Source organism: Falco peregrinus, chromosome 4 (assembly GCF_023634155.1).
Source record: "Falco peregrinus isolate bFalPer1 chromosome 4, bFalPer1.pri, whole genome shotgun sequence".
NCBI lineage: Eukaryota > Metazoa > Chordata > Aves > Falconiformes > Falconidae > Falco > Falco peregrinus.
This window is the reverse complement of record NC_073724.1, coordinates 96212026-96227580: the sequence shown is the minus strand read 5'-3', so window position 1 is coordinate 96227580 and position 15555 is coordinate 96212026. Positions and strand designations below refer to the sequence as shown.

The 15555-nt window shown below is 33.0% G+C and overlaps 1 protein-coding gene across 3 annotated transcripts in view; it reads left to right on the top strand.

Moving 5' to 3' along the window:
• The window catches only part of NBEA (neurobeachin), a 509659-nt gene that overhangs the window by 153856 nt on the left and 340248 nt on the right, over positions 1-15555 (top strand). For all 3 annotated transcript variants that reach the window (XM_027792046.2, XM_055802616.1, XM_005241160.4), the window contains exons 14-20: positions 6647-6726; positions 7492-7554; positions 7663-7760; positions 9661-9753; positions 12860-12968; positions 14968-15049; positions 15258-15381. In XM_027792046.2, the coding sequence (XP_027647847.2) occupies positions 6647-6726; positions 7492-7554; positions 7663-7760; positions 9661-9753; positions 12860-12968; positions 14968-15049; positions 15258-15381 (649 nt within the window). The remainder of the gene's footprint in view (positions 1-6646; positions 6727-7491; positions 7555-7662; positions 7761-9660; positions 9754-12859; positions 12969-14967; positions 15050-15257; positions 15382-15555) is intronic.

Genomic DNA, 15555 nt, shown 5'->3' with positions numbered 1-15555 from the left:
TCCCTGAAAGGTAGTCAGATAGTGCAAATTACTGGTTGTTTTGTGTAGCACTATGACACAAAAATCACAATTCCTAAGGCTTTCATACAGTAGTTAGGAAGGCATTTGATAAGCTGTGAGGCCATGCGCATTTTCAAAATACATATTATTCACGCTACCTGAATTTTCTCCTATTTTTTCTTTAGTTAGATTTATAGATATACTTCTGTAAAGGTAAATCTCAACTTTCTTCCTTGTTCTTTATCCTCTTCCTTCCTCTTGCTTGGACTGCAGAAAGCCCCATATAATTGATACAAGAAAGTATTCTCTTTCCTGTCTGTAAAAATGGCTTTCCTTGGGTTGAGTTGAAGAATGTCAGCTTACCGTGGAAGAAAATCATTGACATAGCAATGGACATGCAAATTCAGCACAGCTAGGGAGTTTTCTCCACACAAATCAGCACTAGGAATTTTTTGGCTATCATTTCACAGGTAGCTTCAGCTTCTGACTGATACAGTTGTAATAACGGTGGTTATTTGCAGACAGATGGCTGTGGAAATATAATAATTGCTGAGGTGATGGGTTGCTAAATTTAATTTTATATTCATTTCATATTAGGGTTTTTTTTTTATCAAATTCACATTAATTACTTTGAATTGATAAAATTCCTGAAAGCTGTTCAAAATGTTTAATCACCTGGATATTACATTACTTCTCTTCACCAGATGCTTTCTCTTTTAACATTTAGTGCAATCTGCCAGTGTGATGTGCAAGTCTGGCTGATTCAGGCTTACAATTTTAGAATACAAGTAGCTGTAGTTAATACACTTAGTGCTTTTTTCTTTCCACCTCTGTTTTCAGCAACTCATATAATATTTAAAAAAAGTTAACTGTTCTAGGATTTTCATTTTGTGTTGATTTTTATTAGCCTGCATAGAGCCACTAATGCCACATGTAGCCAGCAAGTTTATTATTTGTTAAAATGTAGAATAATGTGTAAAAAGAAGTTTGTAAATGTGAGACGCTTACCCTGTAAAAATACAACTATGTGAATAGTAGAGTTACTGCCTTTAAAGTAGCATATGATATTTCAAAATGAAAGAACAGGACCCATTGTCTAGGAACAGTAATTTTACTGTAAGAGACAGAAAAATGTCATAACGTGAGAAAATGTCATAGGATATTCCCTTATCAGAGGCAACTGAAACTCTAAGCTAACTTGACATGAAACTTTTCAGATCTGAAGACCACTGTAATGGAAATCTTTCCAATATCCAAAATTTGACTGGATGTGTTATAGTGCCTTCAAATAATATGCTGTCTTATTAGAAAGTAAGCTTACTCACGCAGACATTTTAGTAGTGTGATGCTTTTTTGTCTTCCAGGCATATCATTTTTTATGCAGAGATATTGAAACACTTTTTGATGTTAGTTTGATTTACTATTACTTGCAGACAGTTACTCTGCCTCAAGGTTTTATTGCCTTACCCTGCTTTAATAAAGCACAAAGTGGGTGAGTTTTCTGTACTGACAGTTTAGTATACTTTGTTTGAAGCCAAAGTGGCTCAATGTTTGAGCTTCCATTTGGCTAATGCTGTTTTGTTAAGAAATGAAAGCTTCCCAATGGCTTCTACTGGTATTCAGCTTATGAAATAGGAGGTGTAAATGTTTTTTAATTAATTAAAAGGCTCAAATATTTCTTTCAAATTTGGGTTTGTGTCTTCTCTTTCATTATTGATTTCCTGTTTCAAACTGGTATTTCTTACTGGATTCAGAATACTAAATTCATATGGTTTTGTTTTCTTCTGCAGTATTATAAACGCTTTTTCAAAATGTGTATTTATAGGCTTGCTTGGTAATTATTCTTAGTAGGTTTTACGTTTTAGATGCAGATCCACATAATGGAGGCAGGGTTTCTGTTTAAAATTATGAGTTTTACTTTCTTTTTTTGTGTTGTATTTGTGTTTGTTTATAATTACCAGTTATAAATAGGTGGCAGGACAAAAGTGGCTTGTGTTTTCTTAAGACCGTATTAAAAGTAATATTACTTAAATAAAATAATGAAATAAGTCTTATGTCAGGAAGAGAAGACAAAGTCAAACCAATTTCCACAGGAAAGAACCTCTAAACTTTATTATCTTTCACATTTTACACTTGAACTATGTTTATAGCTGTTCGCTTGATTTGTCATATGCGTGCCTTTAACATTTTGTTAAATCATATAGAATAATTGTAAAGGCAGGAGAATATCATACCGTTGCCCAACAGTTGAAGCATCTAAAGACAGAGCAAAGCAGGCAATTGAGTAAAAATTATTTAAAATTATATTACTTCTTTCTGTTATTATTTCCTTTTGTAGATTTAGGGAATGAATAAGAGGATAAGTTGGGAGAGATGTAACTCTATCTTGCTGTGGTAGATGGTGCATTTCAGTGATAATACTTCAGGCTGCAAGAGATGTCTTAACATTATGTTACCAGTCTTTGTTCTTCTCTGATGTTTCATCTTTTCAAAATATATACTAGACTGATATTTAAAGGAAAGCCAAGGTGTGATTGTCTCTCAGAAGGAGCAAAACACACATTTTTAATATCAAAGCCACAGAGAAAAATTTAAACACACTTTTATTTTCATCTTTGGATGTCTACTAACAGTTAGATTAATATATTTATTCACCTTATTAAAGAAAAAATATGTTTATGCATTTTTTAAAAAAGTTCCCCATGTTGCTGAATTAATTTGATGTACAATTTCTGCAAATTGAAGAGAGAAAACTCATTAGAGCCCACCATGATATTTATGCCTTGAAAAATCTTCATTTGAATTACTTACCAACTGCATGGCATTCTCTGACAATAATGATGGACTGACAGTAGAGCACTAATGAGAAAGCATAGAATGAAGGCAATAACAAAAAAATAAGCTATTGTGAAGGTTTTTTGCTTAAAAAAAACCAACAGAACAACTTAGGATACTCAGTGTTAAGAACTCTCAGAAATGTTTTGTGCTAAATTGTAATTTTGGACCCTGTTGTGGGGCATCCCTATGAAATACTTGCAACTTCATTTTTGTATGAGAGAAATATGCATTTTAATTCCAGGCTACTGAGTAGTGTAGTTCGTTTTTGAGCTGTTGGCCAAGCATGTCTTTTTCTCTTCTAGTGTTTCCTGCATGTTTCCCAACTCTTAATCTGAAGGGACCTTTATGAGCAGTGGCTTGGCTCCTCCTAAAGAACACATAGTTGTTAAAGACAAGTTAACTCGTGTTAAATAGAGTTTTCAAGACCATTTTTAATGTCCAATATTTTTTAACATAAGCTAGAATAGAGTCAATTATGAAATTTATTACAAGGAGAAAGTAAGTACTTTTTTTCTTTTTGTGGATAGAAGTTGCACAGAGTTATTCCAGGGGCTGGGTTAGAGTGGAACTCAGTTCTCATTTGCTTTGCAATGGTAAGAAAAAGTCGGTCTTTCTGTGATCCACATAACATGCAATGTTATTTATGCATGTGTGGAGATCGGATTCTGCTAGCTGTATCATGTTTTACTAATTTAAGTAGTTGAAAAATCATGCTCTTCACATATAATAAAGCCAGATGAAAGAATGTAGCATTTGGTTGCTTGTTGAACTGCTAACACATTATTTTATTTCCAAAGGCAGGATTAGGAATCATTATTTTTATTATTCAAAGCTCCCAATCAGCTTTTTTACACCAGTACTGATTGTACTCTACTGTATGAATATGTTTACCTATTTGCTCTTAATTAATTCTGGTTTATGCCCCTATAATTGGTCTGTGCTGCAAGGCTGAATTGGATACATTTTTTCAACTTATTTTTGTCTGGATAAAGCTGGCTAACTCCCATTATGAGTGTATATTAAAAAAATGTGATGTAAATCATGTGCTATCTGCAATAAATACATACACAAAAAAATCTAAAAGCAAGAAATAATTTGGTGACTCATCCTAGTGTGGGATAAAGAAGACATCCTTTCTCTTTGCCAATTAACAAGAATTTTGTATTAGGGACTTATGGTTCCTGTACCAGATCTTAAAAGGATTACCTTTGTTGTTGATTTGAGTTTGGTTTTACTCTTTAGCAGTGCTGTTTATCAGTTTCTGAGTAACGGTGATACCGAATTGTGTATATCCAGTGATGGGCACAAAGATTAATGGACATTTAAAAACTTAATTAAAATTAAAATACTTTTCAGTGTTTGAATTAAAAACCAGATCTACTTGTCTCTCTCTACCTCAGTATATATGTGTATAATGTATATTCTTTAATTAGAGCATAAATTATACCATTGGTCAATAAGGCATTTTTTAAATAAATCTTCAAATAGTAATGAAGCCAAAAAGTGTGTGACATAACAGTTATAGTGGCAAAACATTTTATGTAGCTTTACAACTTCCCAGATTAATTAATTCCATTCAGTCTGTATCAGATGACTGTTGCATTATTATTGCTGCAGTTCTTTCTTCCTTTCTTTGTACCTGTCTACTGTTACACAGCCTCCAGTTTCTCCAGCCTCTCTTATCTCTTCCAGTCCGCTTTTAATTTTTTGAACTGATAAAGTCTTTTGGGTAGAAGCTGTCCCCTTTTTCTGATTCTAATGCCATCAAGCTTCAAGGCACAACCAAAATACAAGGAATAAATCGTACTGGAAGACCAAAGGAAAAAACATTGTTTTGTCTACTTGGCATATAACCTGCAAACAACTGCTTTAGTATCTTCTATGTGTTGAAGAACCCTTTCCAGGGTTCTCACATAATTCCAGAGGAACTAGTGGGTATGTGAATAAGAAGTATGAAACTTGAGTATCTTTGAACAGGTTCCCAGTCATTTTGGAATATCTTCTTTTTAATCCCTCCTTAAAATTTCTGTTACAGAAACACTTTGCAGAGCTCCCTATTGCTTTAGTGTTCTGTTTTGTGTTTCTATAATTAGTCTTCCAGAAAAGACAAAATGCCTCAGTTTTTGGACCTGGTTTTCAGATATTGCCTGATACTGAATCCCCATAAGGAGTAGGAGGGAAGAAGATATGCAAAGAAACAGATTTCTGCGATACAGTTAAAGGAGCTGAATCTGCATCTGAATTAGGGAAAAAGAAATAGCTGCTAGCTAGAAGCACGCCATTGCCATAAAAACACATGCAATACTTAATGTAGTCACATCTAGTACCAAAAAATTCAACTTCTATTTTTACAACGGGAAATAGAAGTTTCATGGTGCCGTTAGAATGAATGGGTATAAAACTGTTCTTCTACTTTTAAAGTCTATGTGACAGATTTTTTACAACAATATTCTTTACTGCTTTTACACGTAGTAGCAGGGAGAGGTTTAAATTTATTTGCTCCTTTCTAAAAAGTATGCAGTTCTTCTCTCTGCACTTCTAAACAGGGAAGAAAATTTGAGAGAGTAATGACTGGTTTTGTTCCTGCTAGTCAAACAAATGTAACTTACCTTCAGGTTTTTCCTTGTTGCAAACTTGAATTAATGTGTTTACAGCAGTGGCTTCACTTCGAAGAGTGGCACTGGAGACTATTAAAAAACCTTCATTACGAAGCTGCATTATCTGGATTGGTAATAATGCTGAGAGATTCTTACTAAGCTTTGATATGTGTGTATAAGCATAAGATGAAATGGTTGATGAAAAGATAAATACAGCTGCACTTATTTTCACTGTGCGATATTTAAGATTAGCTATGACACACATTGTTTGAAAAGTAGAAACTTAACAAAGGAATTTCCAGTTCATCCTTAACTATTGCGAGGGGAGAATGAAAAGTACAATAGAGCAAGTTTCAAGTGAATATGGTTGTTCAGGCTCTGTTTCTCTTTCTTATTCAATTTTTTAGATACTTCTGGTTTCCTAATGTACTTCCTTAAGCACAATTGTTTAAAGTATTATAGAATACAGATTTTTTTTTTTTTTTTTGCTAGTTTAATATTTTCTTCAGGTGGTAGTTTTGTTTGGTTAAATAGCTTCAATTTCTGCTACAGATTAATGGCTACTGCTAATATTCATTAATCCTTTCTCTGTTGGTTTTCATTCAGATAGTATTTAACATAGTAGCTTGGTTATTCCAAGTTGTTATCCCATATTTTAGGTGAGATTCAACTTTGTATTCTGACCCTTTTAAGTTTACATATCCACAGTGTAGCCTGTAGTAAGTGTTTAAACTCCCTTTGTTTTCAGTGGAATTCAACTCAGCGTAGTCAATAGAACTAATATTTTTTATACTGAATTGGGCACTGACATTGGGTCAGTTGAGTAGATCTAGTCAATAAAGCGAGTAGTTGCTTTTATCGGGATTTTAAACTCCTGGGTCATATGAAGACACCTACAGAAAATATACTTTAATTTAGTTGTGTGAGTCTAGACCTGATTACTACCTTTTATCTTCCTGTGTCTGTGTTTGAAAAAAACCCACAACATATATGTGGATTTCTTTTTTTTTTCCAAATGAAACATCACTTACGTATATTGGTGTTGTAAATTGTGATTCTGAAAGGTTATAAATTATATGATTTGCAAATGTGAACTTTTATATAATGAATAGAATACTTAATATGTTGTAAGAACTGTGATTTCCTTAAGAAGCGACAGTCATTAAAGGAATTAGTTTATATTTAAAAGTGGTTTATTTTGCTTTTTCCAGATGGTCCTCGACCCTCACAGAAAGAAATCATATCACTAAGGGCATTTATGCTTCTGTTTTTGAAACAACTTATATTGAAGGTAAAACAGTATATTTCAGATGTAAAACAATGAGATCTGTTATATACATGAAATAGGACCTTTCATATTATAAATATGTAGTACTTGTCAGGTATTGTATCTGTTTCTGGTTAGGTTTAGTGTTCATGCACATACTTCTAATCACCATGGAGGTTGTAAATCCGTACAATATTTCTTATTAACCTCACCAAAGTATGCCATATATATTTTATTAACGGTACTTGCAAAAACAGTATATAACAATACAGAAACTTTCAGGTATTTGGTTTGGGTTTTTTTTTTCTTTTATTTTGTGATAACAGATAGTTGCTTGATTGGTTAAATGAAAAAGGCAATGGCAGTTAAGTTAGTTATTGCTTTATCCCTTTGGCAGTTAAGTTAGTTATTGCTTTATCCCTTTTTTTTTTTTTTTTTTTTGGTTGTTGTTCTACCATTGGTTGAAATGGTCTAGGACTCATTCTGTTACAGCTGAACACTAGTCTTTGAGGTATAATCTGCCATTTGAGACCAGACTGAAAACTGGTATTTTCTGGCCTGGCTTATTTCTTCTGGTTTCTGACTTCATACTGTTTTGAATTGGCAATGTGGTAAGGCAAAACAATGAAAAGAAAGAGAGAATTTTGTCTTTTCAGTTTAAGTAGAAAAAAATGTAGGATTATTTGACTTGGTCCAAGTTTTTCTTAAGTCAAACTTAAAGAATGTGTAAGAATGTATTTTCTCTGAATAATGCCCCTCCTATTTTGTTTGTTTGTTTGTTTGTTTTAGGATCGAGGAGTGAAAGAAGATGAACTGCAAAGCATATTAAATTACTTATTAACAATGCATGAGGTACATTTTTGTAATTACCTGTCTTTTACTGTAACTAACTATACCAGCTCTATCGGAAGCCTGCTGTTGAGGTTAGTTTGTAGAATAACATTGATGCTTGTCATACAGGATGAAAATATTCATGATGTGCTGCAGCTGCTAGTGGCACTAATGTCCGAACATCCAGCATCCATGATACCTGCCTTTGATCAGAGAAATGGGATACGGTAAGAAGTGAAGTGAGAAAATATCTTAAAAGTAGTTCCAGTATCATCACTCTCCAGATTGCTTCTTTTTCACATAAATATCACAGTTGCTGATCTTTCAAACTACAATTTTATTAATTTAGGCTATTTGTTTGTTTGTTTGTTTTTTCAAAAACAGAGTGGGTTTGATAGCTTGGAGGAAAAAAATTTCCACTTAGGATTATTATTATGATATTTGAAGGTAAATGTACTGTTGTACTTACTTCTCAATCTCAAATAGAATATGTAGTTAACAAGATGTATCAAAAAGCCAAGTATCTATCTCAGAATAATTTTGAATAGTCCATCTTCAGATGTTTAATGTAATCTGGAGGGAAGAAGAGGACAAGAGAAACCATGTGCTAACCTCTCAGATTCTCTCTGAAAAGAGCAAAAAATCTATCTGTGGAATTGATATGTTAAGCTGACAGTAAAACTAATAACTGTTAATTGCCAGGAAAGCAGTGTTGTTGTTTTCTTATGCCTAATTTTTTTTTCAGACATGAATAATTTTCATGTTAATAATTTAATATTTAATATAGAATTTTATTTTGTGATGTTCTGAAAATACTTGGGAAAATACAAGGGGCTTGCAAAATAGGGCGAAAATAACCTACCTGATTTCTGCCAAAATACTAAGATCTTCACAGAAATACTTGTACTTAAAACTGAATGACAATGCTAGTTTAAGGAAAGACTCGTTGTACTCAGGGTTAGGACTTTGTTTTCTGTTTATAATTGTCTGTATTCAGACCAAATTCTATTATTGACACCTTTCAAATAAGGGTCAGACTGATCGAGAGGATTTAAGACATCTTTATGTAACATTTGTGGTACCAGTGTTAAAACTGCTTGATGATGCAGTCTGTGTGTTTAAAAGTCTGTGTCAAAAAAGTGGATAGAATGCACAGTACTGCAACATTTAAGTATTCAAAAAAAATGTCTTAACATAGAATTAGGGGTTCATCTGCTTAGGTTATCAGAGGACAAAAGCCTCAGATGTTGTTTAGTAATAGCATCATTCTTTTCAAAAAAGAGAGATATTGTCTGCTGAAGTGCTCCTTAGTGAAGAAAGACTAAAAAGAATGGCTAAAAGCTGAAGCTCAGCTGATTCAAATGGGAAACTAAAATATAAATTTCAAAATTTGTTGAAGAACAGTCCAGGAAAGAGCAATGTTTTCTGTCTCTTGGTGCCTTCAAATCAAGGGTGATTACTTTTGTGAAAGACTGTAGAGTTTGTGCTTAAGCCAATCATATTAATTAAATAAGGAATAAAGTAAATTAGTTAAATGTTGAGGCCTTTTTTTATCCAAGATTTAAAAAAAAGATGTTGTTGGGGTTTTTTTACTTCAGATTTGTTGCAATGAGGATACGGCTTCATAGGCATGTGTATATGGGGTTTTGTGTAACATACTGCCATATTTTACTTTTAACATATGAGACTTCAGTATAAACATCCTGTGGTGAAATGCAGGTACCCTGTCCTGTGTAGAAAGGATACTGAGTAGGGTTTTTCAAAATGAAAAGTTTTTCAGTAGCATTGAGGTACTCCAGGAAACTCGAGGATGTGACCTTATGTGCTCCAGTCTGCTTCCTTCGTCTTAAGCTACATCTGCTCAGACTGTCTTTGATTGCTCCAAGGTTGCTTTCTGTTAAAAAACATTGAACTGAACCAAAAGACATTATTTCTCTTACCTAAAGAATTCACAATCAAGTTCTTATGCTGTGCTTGGTGCTTTTAGTATACCATTCCATTTTGTGTAGCTTACTATTTCTGTAGTTTTATTTATTAAGAAATATCATAGTTCAGTGAAATACAATTGCTATATGTGGTATTTAGTTATAAACTGAAAAACTTGTTGAATTTATTTTTCTTTTTTAGAGTAATTTATAAGTTGTTGGCTTCCAAAAGTGAGAGTATATGGGTGCAAGCTTTGAAGGTCCTTGGATATTTTCTTAAACACTTGGGTCATAAGTAAGTGTAGTTTTTAAATTTTTATAGTGATGTATTTAAGTTCACAATTCTTCCCTTGTTTTTCATTATTACTGTATATTCTTTGACAGTCTTCAGGAATTACTTAAAATAAAATTGTTAGCTTTTCTGGTCAATAATTTGCACACAGAGATAGCTTTATATATTGGGTTAAGATTAATTTTCCAGTTAACTTGTTACCACTGTGATGTTTGAAAGAGTGATTGTCTGCCAAATATATGATATTCTGAAATTCAAGTCTTTAAACGATTGAAAAACATTTTCCAAAACTACATATTATAAATGATTATTGCATGTTCATCTAAGGATAACAGGAAACATATGAGTATAATCAAAAATACATTGCCAGAATTTTCAGTGTCATGGCAATAACAGTTTCAGAGCAGTACTTTTAAAAATAGCTTTGAAATGATGGGAAAAAAGAAATAGAAGAATATGTTATTCACACGGGAAAGTTTCAGAAAAGCAAACAGACTAAGTAAACGGTTATAAAAAAAAGAGGTAAGGACATATCTGTGGGCAAGAAATATTCACATTGTAAAATAACTGGTTTCGTGAAATAGATGTACTTAGTCTCATCTTCCATATTCTGTGTTAAGAAAGAATTAAGAAGCATGCAGTGCTGTGTAACCTACTGCTGCTCACTTTTCCCCTTCTGCATATGGTATTCAGCTTCCTGCTGGGGTTAACCCAAAATGATATTCCAGTGGGAGACTGTGCAGTATAAAAATTAGCCATGTCCTTCACAAGAGACTTCATCATGTAAAACCTCCTTAGAAGAGAAAGGAGCTAGGAATGCAGCCAGAGTGCGGTATTGCTAGACATGCTTTTCTCAGTAAGATCAATAAAGTATGACTGTATAATTGAGAGACAGTTAGCTGAGAATATGCTCCCAAATGGGATTTTTCTTTGGGGATCCAGAAAGCCTAATAGTATTCTGGGAATTAATAAAGCAAATTGATAGTCCACTCAAGAATCTCCAAGGGCACTGAAAATCATTCACATTGATAGGAGTTGGATTAAGTAAAATACGCCAGATGAACGTTCAACTTGTGCAAAAGCCTGATTGTGTCCAAATATATACATTTGTTTAAAATACTTCTTATTTATCTGGTAAATCAAGTAGCAAACTCTGTCAGCGGAACATTACAGAAAAAAAATATGAGATTTTTGAGAATCTGAAATTTCATTTTTCAGTCCTTCCTTAGCATCTACTTGTAATTATGGATAGATCGGTGTAGTTTCCATTGTTGAGTGAAAGTAAATAGCACAAAATTAACTTTATTTTTCATGTAATTGAAGTAATTGAAATCCACTTGAATAGTCTGTGTAACTTTCAAAGTTTTTTTTTAAATTTTCAGACCTCCGAACATCTGTAAATATCCACATTTTATGTAGATTTCAGCATGTACAAATGCACACACACACACACCATTTTCATATCTTACACCTAGTGTTTGTGAAGTTTGCCTAATTGTGCACGTACATACGTGTGCATATGCATGATTTGATAAAACTGTAGTCAACAACAGGAAATTCTAAGGCATTGTGAAATTATAAACGACATAAAATTATACAGCACTTACATTTCTGTTTCACAGTATAGGAGACAGGAATTGTATTTTAATACACTAAAGCAGAATTGCTTAAAGAGATGTTATAATGTGATTTATGAAATCTGAACCAATGCAATATTTATGTAGGTACAAAACCAATTACCATTGCTGTAGTTCATATATATTCATCGCAGAATAAACTATAGAGTGGAGGTAATTGATTCTTAGAAGTGACCAGTAATGTGTTAGGTGAGAGCCTGAATAACTTAATTGATTTTCCTTTGTGATATGTGATGATAGACTACTTTGTCTAACCTTAATAGCTGGCAAAATCCTTTTTTTTTTTTCGTGCTATGCCATCTCTGATTCTTTCTACAGCACCACTGAAATCAGTCTGTTATTTACTTTTGCGTTTTATCTGCATATTTAAACCTTCCAATGGATTTTCACTTCCATGTGCTACATCATAGCTCATAAGGTTGCTGTTTCTTTTTTCTCATAAGTAACTCACAAACTCTCTTCTGTGCACAGAAGAGTACACACTGTTGTAAGTTGTTGTGACTCTCTTTTGTGGTTATTTGAAAATTATAATACAATGTATGAATTTCAAAAGTTTTTGAATGAATCTATGTAATTTAAACCTGTGTTATTATAATCAGTAATCGTGAAAAGGGAGTTTCTTAGCTTCTGAGTGCATAAAATTTTACAGAAATTTTGCTGTACTTTTTGTTATTTCATGTTTTTCTGCTGCTTTAATATAGATTATTAATTATTTTGAATATTATTTCATATTCATTACAGTAGTAGATAATTTTAATTATGCAGTTTAGAAGTCCTCTATATATTTATAATGTTATATCCAGTTTTGAAAGAGTAGTGGTTTAGGACAGATGGAGTTCACTGATGAGAGCTGCTTTCTCTGCTTTTTAAGATTTGAGTAGTATTTGATCCTAGCTGTAAAAATCACTTCAGTCACTTGGAATGTCATAACTTTTTCAGGATTTTATTTCTTTTGCATTGGAACTTATGTTATTCCAGGATTTAATTATTTTGGCTACACAAGGGAATGCTGTATAAAGTGAATGGCATCATATGTGTTAGTGTGTATGTTGGAATATCTGATGTTGGATTGTCCTCTAAGTCTTTGAGAGAGCAACAAAAAATGTGTTCTGCAGTGATCACATTTTAGCTAGCCTATGAACATCTTGAACCCTTTCAGCTTGACAGTAAGATAGAAAGGGATTCCTTTGTCTTTTTCCACTGTAAACGTCATGGAGGGTGACAATTATGCATCATTTCTTTTATACAAAAACCCAACCCAAATATAACATTGTGTTCTGAGAACCTCTGTGTATTCCTACAATTGCATTCATATTGGGAAGGATCTTAAATGGTTTTTATTTGGTAATATTTATAGAATAACATTTGAGAACTTTTTAGTACATCAAAGTAAGTGGCTTTAGGTTTTTTGCATTTACTTAAAATGTTCAACATGCTTGGTGTTTTCCTGATGTTTTTATTTTCTCTTCCAGGCGAAAGGTTGAAATCATGCATACTCACAGTCTTTTCACACTTCTTGGAGAAAGGTTGATGCTACACACAAATACAGTGACCGTTACAACATATAATACACTTTATGAGGTACAAATTATTAAACATAGAGATTGTTATCTCTATTGAAAAAAAATTATTAATTAGTTATATTGTTGTGACTCTGTGTTTTACAATATCCTGATTCTCATGTCTTTTGAGAAAATTTTAGATACACATTTTAAGTATAAAACTTTCTACTTACAGTATTACAAGGGGTGATGGAAGAGATCCTGCTGCTTAAGATGTTTGTCACTGTACACACACACACACAAAAAGTTACTGCAGACCTCCAGTTGCTATTACTCCTCAATTGTTTGGAGGACTCTGTTTCCATTACAATGAAAAGTGCTGGAGGCAAAGGGATGCCTTCTTTTCCCTTTTTCTTTTTCCTTTTCCTTACCATTTCTTTCAAGTTTACAAAAGTTTGAAAAGTGTTTTTTCTTTTTTGACTACTAATGTTGATAGTATGCCAAAATTATAACTGAACACAGCCACTTTCATGTAACAGATACTGCTTGAGGTGAGTGAATATGACCTCGAAGCATTCAACTGTTCTATCAGGCACTTGCAGAAACTTCAGTTTTGATGATGAGCAATTTTGTTAAAGCAAAGTATTGTCAACATCAAGTTGGTTGAAACCCATATCCTCATGCCTGCAAATGCATAAAGATCATGTCCAATCTCCAATTATTTTTAAAATGGTGACTTAGAATTGAATCTTTTGCAATTTCTGAGGATCTTATGCACTAGGAAGATTATTATTATTTTATATTTTTTTAATCATGAGTAGGTGTAATGGCTGGATACTCAGGATTGGTTCCAGGAAAGACACGGAAGACTAAAAGAGTGGTTGGTATTTAGGGTTCTTGGTCTGAGTGATGTAGAAAATGTTTTCCTATGATTATAGAAACCTAAACATCATCTATTTGCCAATGATTTATTCGGATATCAAGGTCTTTTTTATTATACATATCTAAGCTTACCCTGTGTGGTTTGACCGCTTGGGTCTCATAGTCCAGACATCCATGCATTCAGATTTCTGAGAGCTTCTGTGATTGGTATTCTCAGAAAATACGTAAATAACAAAATTAAAGTCCTCATGGACTCCACAGACATTTACATTTGAAAAAATAGCCAGCAGAGGAGAAAAAGGAGTTAAGTGCTGTAAGTACAAAGGATTTGCCAAGGAACTGATGTAGATATTTTCCATGTTCTCTCATACAAAGCAAAGGCGTATTTGTATTCTATTTTAAATACCGATATGTAAAGTCCCAATCAAAGGTACTGTGCTTACAACTGACATGAATTTGGTTATTGATTAATGAATGAGCTACAGTTCTACTTTAAAATATATAAGAATTACTAGTGAAATGATTCTATTTTGAAATACATTTGCTTGAATGTACCTATTGAGAATCCTGTGTGAATACCCTCAAATCTTTAGCTTGTTCTTAAAAATAAAGTTGCGTACACAGAATGAGAGACAGGTATGCCAATGCAAAAAGTTTGTGGTGTTGCTTCAGTACAGATTAATTAGTTTGTCAGGTACAATTCATGAATCAGAAGAATGATCTGTCTTGCTCATTATGTGAAGCCCCAGGATTTTTCCTACGGAATGCTGTCTGTGACTCTTCCTCTTTCCTAGCTGGAGAAAACCAAACGCGCTTTTAAGGATTACTGGGGTTTGTTATGGTTGGAATTTATGAAAATATCTTTTGATGTACAATGCTAATGAAATATTTTTTGATCTGTGAATGTATAACACTATAAGGAATGTGAATGAAATATGTTTATAACACCATTATTGGGTATTTAGTCAGCTAACTAAAAAGTTAGTTAATGAGTCCCTGTTCAAACATGAAAGTCTTGTTCCTTGCATAGAGGAATTGCTTGTTTCCATTCTTCAAAACTAAAAATATTTTACCAAAATGTTTTGTATGAAGTTAGGGTGGGGCCATGGTAAATATTCTAAACAATTAAAAATGAACAATGACATGCTGTAGCATTTAATTAAAAATGGTAAAAGGAACTTAATGTTCTGTTTTAGATTTTGACAGAGCAAGTATGCACTCAAGTTGTTCATAAACCACATCCAGAGCCAGATTCTACAGTGAAAATTCAGAATCCAAGTAAGGACCCATGTTATGTTTGTATGATAAATGTATTGCCTAGAGGTTGTGGGATTTTTTGAAAGTATGATTCAGAAAGTGAGAACAATTCATTAGTGTATCTCTACTACATACGGGTTTCAGTTACTACTTACATTAGTTGCTGTCAGCAAGGGTTTTTTTTTAATGCTGTTGAAATGTGTTACATAACTAATTTATTCTTTCAAAGTGATTCTTAAGGTGGTGGCAACACTGTTAAAAAACTCCACACCAAGTGCAGAGCTGATGGAAGTTCGACGTTTGTTCTTATCTGATATGATCAAACTTTTTAGCAATAGCCGTGAAAACAGAAGGTATGTCACTACAAATAGTATTTTCTCATCCTTGCTTTGTGTATAATAGCAGTCTGTTATACTCTTTGTAGAGTTTTATACTGTATATTAAATGGAATATATATAAAAAAAAAGGTCATGTAATAGGTTTGAGGTAATTTTTCTTCATTCAGCAACTAATACTGGATTTTTCTG